Source organism: Bombyx mori, chromosome 6 (assembly GCF_030269925.1).
Source record: "Bombyx mori chromosome 6, ASM3026992v2".
Taxonomy (NCBI): domain Eukaryota; kingdom Metazoa; phylum Arthropoda; class Insecta; order Lepidoptera; family Bombycidae; genus Bombyx; species Bombyx mori.
In genome coordinates this window covers 6,546,458-6,556,559 of record NC_085112.1, presented here as the reverse complement: position 1 = coordinate 6,556,559, position 10,102 = coordinate 6,546,458, and the positions used below count along the sequence as shown (strand labels likewise).

Here is a 10,102-nt window from a genome sequence, read left to right as displayed (position 1 = left end):
AATTTGAAAAAAACATGCAGAAACTCACGATAATTTTTAATCCGATTTAAGGTAATTTGTGATTTTTCTCTCATACAATTGTTTACTTATCTAACAATTCAAACTAGAGAATCAAAGGAACTGAAATATTTTCCAAAGTAAGTGACGTTTAAATATTACTTCGAAGGGGATACTGAATTGTGTAGGAATTTTTGTATCTAACACACATATCTACTTATTTTAATTTAATTTTATATGAAAATCTATAAGAAAATGAGGAATTTTGATATCAAAGATATATTGTGACTCACCTTTCACCCATCCATCGACGGTAGTAAGAATAATATCCTTATTTTAGTTTCCTACACAATTTCCACGTGGTAAAAAGTTGTGGGCCTACGCCAATTTGTAACACTGGCCTGTCTTCTACCTCGCCTTTATATATCTGAAGATTAGGACAATTGTTCTGCAGCTGAAGCTTCAACCTGGTCTTTTAAGTTGGACTGCGTGATCACATTTTGCTGTCTATGGGTTGCATTATCCGCTAAATATCACGTAAGCAATGAGCTTGTCCATCAATTTACCGTACTATTTTTATTAAATGTATGCACACATATCTTCAAATGTAGACGAGCATATTTTCCACCCGAAGACTTTCTTCAAGTCTCAAAAAATATCATCATTACCATCCTTCTCCAAGTCACCTCGGGTCGGCGCAACATGTTTTCTCCTTCCATACTCCTCTATGATATATAATTTCTGACTCCCCCTTACTTATATCGTTTTTTACGAAAATATATTGCCCATAATATCATCCTCTTCTTTTAGTCGATCGCTCATTGCTGAGCATTATGATGCGCCCACCTGTAACCTTTTTTTAATTTGTAGCCACTTATTTCGGTCAGTGGCACAGTGCGTGGCTCAGTCTCGAGTCCAGATGCTCGGAGACTTGGTCACTCCATCTTTTTCGGCTCCGACCTCTGGATCATTTTCCACCACTTTACTTGTCACGATGAGTCTCTCCAGGCACATAATATACTAGGTACATAAATGCTCAGCTTAATACATAGATTCATAATCTACTTGTCTATATTAAGGCTCTAAAGACTTCACAAACTAACTGTTTTTTTCAGTTTGTATTTGTAATAATTTGCCAACGAGTGAAACGCAATGTTTTAAAGTAAACTAAATTTTAGACATCCATTCAATATCCCAGCTAAGTACTAAAGGTGTGCAGATGTACACACACGAAGGACAATCACTGCTAATCACCTTCCTTATTTGATATTCATCATGCACTCCTTTTTTACGAATATAGCAAAGGTGCTGATGCATTTAAAAGCGGCATTTTAATATCTATAAGCTTTAAATTTTCAAATCAAGCAACTCGTAATCTCAGGTACCTAATTTAATTTAAAAATAAATTTTTAGATCCAAAATGAGGAATAGCTATTTTAAAACATATTCAGTAATCAATAAAGGTAAGGTATAGGTATGTACTAGGATTTAGTTTACAGACCTGTGGTGGATACAGATACAGAAAGATGGATAACCATCTTTCTGATTTTCCTATCCAATTCGACCTTCTAATTTCTATTTTGAGTAGTTACGACTAAGTAGAAAGCTAGAAAGTAATGTGATAAACAGACACGGTTCAGTAACACCGACTTAATTTTTTTTAATTAAAAAGCATTAATAAGCAAATATTAATGGAGGTGGAGTTACGACTTCGCCTTTATAGCGATACTGTGATCTTGTGGTCGATTTTGAAAATTATGATATGTAAGTATAATGAACAGAAAAATCGAAATCGCAATCATCTAATTTTAAAAATAAACTACCTATCCATCCAGTAACTGCTTACAGTTATATATTGTTTGTCTCACCAATTTTAAGTGATCAAAAGATAAATGAATCTTTGTCTGTTAATCTGCCAATGATTAATTAATTTTTTTTATTGCTTACATGGATAAACGAGCTCACAGCCTACCTGGTATTAAGTGGTGACTGGAGCCCATAGACATCTACAACGTAAATGCGCCACCCACCTTGAGATATAAGTTCTAAGGTCAGTATAGTTACAACGGCTGCCCCACCCTTCAAACCAAAACGCATTACTGCTTCACGGCGGAAATAGGCAGGGTGGTGTTACCTACCCATGCCTACCGCTCTACCACCAGTAATTACGCAAATTAAATTTTGCGGGTTTGATTTTTATTACACGATGCTATTCCTTCACAGTGGAAGTCAATCGTGAACATTTGTTAAGTACGTATTTCATTAGAAAATTTTGTACTCGCCTGCGGGATTCGAACACCGTTACATCGCTAGATACGAATGCACCGGACGTCTTATGCTTTAGGCCATGACGACTTCCGACTGCTGTCCGTTTCTTATAAAGCTTTGGAAAGTGGACGTCATAGATCTATACTAATATTATAAAGAGGAAAGATTTGTTTGTTTGTTTGTTTCGAATAGGCTCCGAAACTACTGGACCGATTTGAAAAATTCTTTTTCCATTAGAAGCCGACATTGTCCCTGATGAACATAGGCTACTTTTTTAATTTTTTTTTTTTGGTTTCATGTTAGTTTTAATGTTTCCGAAGCGAAGCTAGGGCGGGTCGCTAGTAAGTAAATACAATTAGAATTGATGTGACCAATTCTATAAGCTAGTAGAGTCATGTGGGGCAACTGTACGCAATTTTTAGTAAATTGCTTCCAGAATAAAAGTTTTAGTTGTATGAAAAAAAAACAACGTTTATTCTAACGTAATAAACATTTCTCAGTAATAACAAAACATATTTTTAAAATTCTAATAATAATTGTTATTTTTATTGAAACTTTTAATCATCAAGGGAAATGCGGACACTTACCCGTATCGGCGGGAAAGTGTCCGCATGCCTTCGGTTAAGTATACGCAACGTCGGCAAAGTGTACGCACATCCGAAACTCAATCTTTTACTACACATAGATCACAAGTAAATATGCCACTCTCGCAGCTGGTGCAGGCTTCGTGCCACCAAGAGCTACAAATTGAACATTTAATCCACGCTTCAGCCGTATCTCCGTACTTTTCTTGACACAACGGACAGTAGTACTCTTGTTCTGAACATTTATTCTTGTCATTGTCTTTAGTTTTAGTATTAGTCTTAATATTATCTTTCTTCTTTGGCTTAGTTTTGGTTTCCATGTTCATCTTTGGTTTTCTTATTTTCTTAGATTTTCGGTCGACTTCTTTTTGTTTCTCTTCTAACATATTTTTAAACGGACTATTAGTGATTATTTCCGATTTGCTGGCATTTTTGCGTCGTATCTGAATGTGAGTTGCCTTTGGCAATGGGCTTATATTGATTAAGGGAATATGAGATTTGTGAGTATTCGAAATGTTACCGAGAACGGGAGGCGGAATAATTTGTTGTTCCTGAAATTCTTCTATTTGGTCCATTGGATCAGAAAGCGCATGCGATGGTTCATTGGCTTTCTGTATATCAGTTTCGATGTTAGGTTTTCTAGGTAGTGGAGAGCTTGATGGGTGATGAACTTCAGCAACAGTCGAAACATCAGATATCTCAAATTGTGTTTCTGATAAATCGGCCGACGCAGAAGCAACTAATTCTTGTGGAACAGGTGCAACAGATACAATATGATGATCCAAGCCAAGTGAACTTGAAGTAGACGGATTTTGAAGGACAGTATCAGAAGTTGGACAAAACATATCTGTAACTGAAGATGGTGCAAAGTCTGCTTCTGTAAACAGGTCGTTGTTGAAGGGATATATTCCCGTGACCCTGAAAGCTGAAGCTGCGTTACCCACAGTGGCAATTTTTAGAAAGGCTCTGTTAAAAATCAAAGTCACTTGGTATTGATTAATAGATCTACCAGGATGCTGTGCCATCCATTTATCAGCTTTAATTGCGTACTGGCTTTTAAGAGGACTGTAAATAGCCCTATCCAAGGGTTGTAATTTGTGACTGCTGTGAGGTGGCAAAGTAAGTACTATGATGTTATGCTGTCTGCAATACAAGGTACCTTGCAAGCTAATATGGCTTGAATGATTGTCAATAATCAGTAGCACAGGATTATCGACAGTTGGTGAAGTGTAGTCCTTGAAATGATGAAGCCATTCCAAATATAAATCCGTGTTGATAAATCCCGAATCAGATGTCATACCAATACTTCCAGTTGGAGCTCCATCCATGAGTTCACCCTTCATCCTTTTTCGAGGAAATATAAATGGAGGAGGCACATAATTTCCAGTTGCACTGACACAGCAAACAGCAGTTATAGTTTGACCACGTTCTCCAGAAACAATTTTATTAACATTTTTTTTTCCTTTCAGTGATATAACTTTAGGAGTCTTTTTTGGCACTGTGCTGATGCCAGTCTCGTCCATATTATATATTCGACCTGGAGGGAAGTTATATTTTTCTTGACACTTTTTCAAGTTTGTATAAAATCTATTTACTTGCACTTGATTAAAACCAATGGCTCTTGCAATGCTCGTAGGTGTAGTTTGCTTTAAAGCTAAATCAGGATGTCGTTTTATAAACTCGTAGACCCAGTCTTTTCCAGCCATTTTTGTTGTTTTATCAAACCTATTCTCTATTTCATTCACTTCTGCAAATTCGTAAACTAATTTTCTCAGTGTATTCAAAGTAAGACCGTAGAACCTCTCGTCACTAGATTTGCAATGATTGTAAATTTCTTCCTAATAACAAAAAAAGAATTTTAATATATTCAGATGGCCATCATAGATAATTAATAATAACATACCTACCTCTTGTTCACGTGTAAATGTTTGTTGATATCTCCCCATTGATGTTGCAGTGGAGTTGAGTTTTAAACGTTTTCTCAAAGTACTCTCATTGATCCCAACAATTTCTGCTGCTGCTCGTTTCGATTTTCCTTCTCCAATCAACTGCTTGGCTTTATCAATTTGCTCTTGAGTACAGACTTTCCGATCGGGACATTTCCTTATATATTTTCGAGGCATTTTCAATCTAGAAGGTAAAAAAATACTTGATATGTTTTGTTACTTCGATGGGGTAAGTATACGCATTTCAAAACTGCGGACACTTACCCCCACACACTTACCCCAACCCATCAAAATAAATAAATAAAATAAAAAACACAAGTATGACTTACCTTAGATCAAATACGTAAATTCACACAAAATATTGATTAGTTTCTCCTGTTCCCAGTCACTTTGTGTACTTACTCAGACAAATCTTAATGCCTTAGACATGCAAATGAATTTCAAGAAATTAAATAAGAAAACCGTGCAAAAACAATATTGTCGCATAAGTATCCCCGGCCTTGAGCAGAAAACCTGTGACGCGGTACTCTTACTTGGCAGTCAAGTGTGAACTAAATACGACAGGTCTCGACCAGTTGTCCACTGCGTCATTCGCACGATGTTCACTGCGTACACTTACCCGCTGCGTACGGTTACCCCACATGACTCTACATTGCCGACACATTTAGCCTGTCGACAATTCTAGATTCGTTTTAGACCATATAAAGAAGTATCAAGATATTGTATTGTCTGATAACAATTCTAAGTTCCTTAAATTCTACGGTCTACAGAGTCCCATCATAGATGAAACGTTGATTTGTAAAGTATAAATTGCTCGCATAACTTTAAGACTTTCAACAACCAGACTCCAGAAGCTGTCATATTTATCATGATATGTTTATCAATTATCTCCAATTTATTGTTATCTGGGAAAATCATTCCGGCGTCACAGTCATAAGGATATTAGTGAAGATGAGTTTTGATACAAAAAATTAGATAATTACTTTATTAATGAAGTATTCTTAGGTATATGATTAACTTAAGCATATTTATTTGCAATCAAAACTTAATGTGATAGTAATATTTTAAAGGTCTCAAAATACGTCTTCAGATTATAAATATTAAATTATATTAGCGTTACTCAATTTATGATTATCGATAACTAAAATTTTACGGATGGTCAAATAAAAACCTTTAAGTAAGAGTGGTTTTAGTATCAATTATGTAGCTTAGTTCCTAGTTTCGTTTAATATAATATTTACAGTATTACACTGTCGCATAATATAAAAGCTTAATAACATATCCTTCTATTATTTCTTTGCATTTTATAAAATCTCAACATTAAAGTGCTGTGTAGCCGGTCTTCATCAAATATATTCCAATTATCTAAATTCCTTCATCAACTTCAGTCTTGTAGTTGAAATAGGAATAGATTAACTAAGTAATGGTATTTTTATGAAAAGTGGGAAATTTTAATAGCGAGATTCCTGTAATTCACCCCATTGTAGTTCCAAATCTATTTTGTAAAACGAACTAGGCATAACAATGTATTGAAATAATTTTTGATATTCCTACTGTTTGTAAGCAGTGTAAGTGTTACTGCTTTTGTAGGGAATTTTAAGATACAGAGTTCTAAGTTGTAAGTCATTATTTGCATTTGATTTTTGAACTACCCATAATAAGCGGCAATAAAATTGGCCGCACCATATAAAACTAAGGAGTAGGTACTGATAAAATCTTTGAAAAACGATTTTTAAGTTACTCGAACGTAGCCAATTCTCAAAGAGAACGTACGTCCTTTATTACGCACGCTTGATTGGCCCTTGGCCTTGTCGATATCCGTAAGCGACGACTACTCATCATTGTTTGAGTATTTATAAGGCTCGCCTGCCTTTATAAGTGTAATAAAGGTAATTGTAATTAGGGATAAAAATATTAGTTTATGAATTATTAGAGTTATGTAGCTTAGGCTGGCAATACTGGCATAATTAAGTAAATAATTAAAACTACTCTTACGAATTAATCTTAATTTTATTATTTTTATGACTGACTGTCACGACTGTCACTGTCATCTATGATTACGTCTTTTATAACTATAAAGTAATGAAAACGTTGGAAATCTATATATTAATACGTGAAGCAAAAACTTTGTACCCCTTTTTACGAAAATTGCGCGGACGGAGGAGTATCAAATTTCTCACACTTATAGAGAATATAGAGAAGGAGTGCACATTGTTAATATTTTTTTTAAATAATGCATAAAAGATACCTTAAATCAATAAAGAAAATATTACACACTACCATGTATTTGACACAACACATACATAAAAATATACTCTTTGTTTACTGTCAATTGGGAAACTTTTGTTATTGCTTAAAGTCTGTGGTCGAATTGAAAATAGATTAATATTGTTTGTTTTTAATATTATTGATCTATAGTGCAGTTTTGGCGAATACTGTGATTATATTATCGAAATATAATAGTGTTTGACAATAGAATCATGATAATGCTTAAACTTATAATTTCAATTAATTATAGTCGAATCTCGACTACTGCGGGGCCACTAGTATTAATAATAAGGCAAATATTAATTAAGGCGAAATTAAACTGTAAAACCAGTTTTAATAGTGTCTACGATTCGCTTTTGCTTTTCATTTCCCTACCTATGCTGATAGTGTTGAGAGGCTATTTCAGTTTCTCCTTGACGTGTATTTGAGCTCACGGGGCTCAAGCCGGGATTGTTGCTAACAGCGACCCTAGTAAGAGTAGTGGTTCGCAGAACGATTCGTGAAAACTGATTCAAGGCCTGAATACCTGATAGCCTGATACTGAGGCCTGAAAAATTGGATTTAATTTGTTTTAGACATATTCATTTTTTAAGTAAAGATGTAGATTTTTCTAGCGAAACGCAATAAGTCGCAAAAACATAGAAAATTCGCTTCATTTCTTCATCGTTAACGCAAATTAAAATAAAATTTTTACCGATACGATTTTTAGAAAAAACTATTAGTTTATTAGTATACTAGTAGACCGTATTGTAAGCTTATTCGGATAGGCACCACTATTATCTCTATTTCCATGTCTGGTGTTTTGAGTTGAAGTGTGGGGCAGCCGTTTCATACTATAATTAAGATTTCGACCTCAGTTCTTATATCTAAGGGTGATGTCTACAAACCACTTGACACCGGATGGATCATTAGTTAGTTCACATATCTATGCAATAAATAAAAAGCCCAACTACATTATACAGAAAATAATTTATGTAGTGTGTTTATGTGTGTTCATTCCAGCTAGAAGGATAGACAAATTCAATTAATGAAGACCTCGGTTTCATGTTTAAAGTTAGGCAGTGTTCACTTTGACCATAAGATCTCCCATATCAAATGAGTATACTAAGTTGGGTGTGAGTGCGTTTGTTTTGCAGACCCGCAACAATTTATATAGTTATAGGTATGTACGTATATAGAATTATAATTTTTTCATGATTTATTTTACCCTTTTTTTGAGACGGAGTTCAAACTCTTACGACATTCCCGCGCCTAACGAATTGCGGAATATATGGGACTCGGTGGCCGCAGATAGTAAATGTCACACCATTAAAATACTCCCCTGTATTCTCGTCCCGATCCCCGATCCTCGTCCGAGACAGAACCCGAGTAAGGTACTGGGTTAGCACAGCATATTACAACCAGACATGCGGCTTACTCTAAAGCTATTTTCTCAGCCTATGGAAAGAATAATATCGAGCTGCCAGGAAAAAACAAATACAATTTAACATTTTATCTTTCAGCTGTTTTTTCGGAGCTGGTTTTACGAAGATAATTAAGTAGTGCTATACACTTTATGAAAATACAGATTAACATTTGAATCGATTCGGGATTTTTACGCTCTATGGGCTGTAGTAACCCTTGATGAAGGAAGGACGCTATCCAGTAGTCGACTTCTTTCTGTTGACTTTTTAATTTTTTTTTATTGCTTAGATGGGTTGACGAGCTCACAGCTCACCTGGTGTTAAGTGGCTACTGAAGCCCATAGACATGTACAACGTAAATGCACCACCCACCTTGAGATATAAGTTCTAAGGTCTCAACTTTCAAACCGAACCGCATTACTGCTTCACGGCAGAAATAGGCAGGGTGGTGGTATCTACCCGTGCGGGCTCACAAGAGGTCCTACCACCAGTAATTACGCAAATTATAATTTTGTGGATTTGATTTTTATTACACGATGTTATTCCTTCACCGTGGAAGTCAATCGTGAACATTTGTTGAGTACGTATTTCATTAAATTTTTCTAATGAAATACGTACTAATGATTATAGTGAAGACAGATTGCCATTGTAACTGAATTCATTATATATTGTATTTTTGCTGCCAGTCTCCTTCTACTACGTAGATTGATGCAAGCTTAAAAAACATATACTAGCCCAATTATTAAAAAAATTAAACATAAAACAAATGATTTATGTATATGTTCAATAAATATTAATTACGATTTAGACAGAAAAGTTTGCGTGCTTTGATTAAATATTCATAAATTCAAATTAATTTTATTCTAAAATTCACGTTTAAAAAAAAACAGCGTACTTATTCAAAGAATAAGAAATGATGTCTTAAAAAGTTATTTCGTTATCCAGCTATGTTCAAGGCCTGATGCACAAAACAGTCATTCTTGACACGGCGCGTATCTTGTGTAGGTGTTACACTCTGATGCCTTAGCTACTGGTGCTTTTTGTCGCTGACACCCCTGATTACAATATTTTTATGTGATGTTTTTTTTTTAATATTCTATTTTCTAATATTTGTATTATAATTTAAAGAATAAGAAACCTAAGTATTCGAAATAGGTCAGCGGGGAGCAGCGGTTTGACAGAACCCCAGGCATTGCTAATGTGTATTATTACTGGTTACACTGTTACTGGTGGTAGGGACCTCTTGTGAGTCCGCACGGGTAGGTACCACCACCCCGCCTATTTCTGCCGTGAAGCAGTAATGCGTTTCGGTTTGAAGGGTGGGGTAGCCGTTGTAACTATACTGAGACCTAATAACTTATATTTCAAGGTGGGTGGCGCGTTTACGTTGTAGATATATATGGGCTCCAGTAACCACTTAACATCAGGTGGGCTGTGAGCTCGTCCACCCATTTAAGCAATAAATAAAAAAAGGAATGATAGGCGCTCACCATTAGATGACCTGTATCCTCGTCTACTTATAATAGCATTAATTAAAGACTATACTCAACTCTAAATCTCATTATAATTGTTACCGTTTTATTCGGTGAAAGGATCCGTAGCTCCTGGGTCTTCAGGGGAAATCATTTGATATTTC

General features: G+C 35.2%; 1 protein-coding gene across 1 annotated transcript; it reads right to left on the bottom strand.

Annotated features, from left to right (window-relative positions):
• Positions 1-2,715: 2,715 nt before the first annotated feature.
• Positions 2,716-5,441, bottom strand: LOC105842267 (uncharacterized). The gene is made up of 3 exons (XM_012694219.3): positions 5,125-5,441; positions 4,757-4,979; positions 2,716-4,687 (listed from the first exon to the last, which is right to left on the bottom strand). The coding sequence occupies exons 2-3, from the start codon at positions 4,970-4,972 to the stop codon at positions 2,930-2,932; spliced, it is 1,974 nt and encodes a 657-aa protein (XP_012549673.2). The 5' UTR covers positions 4,973-4,979; positions 5,125-5,441; the 3' UTR covers positions 2,716-2,929.
• Positions 5,442-10,102: the final 4,661 nt, after the last annotated feature.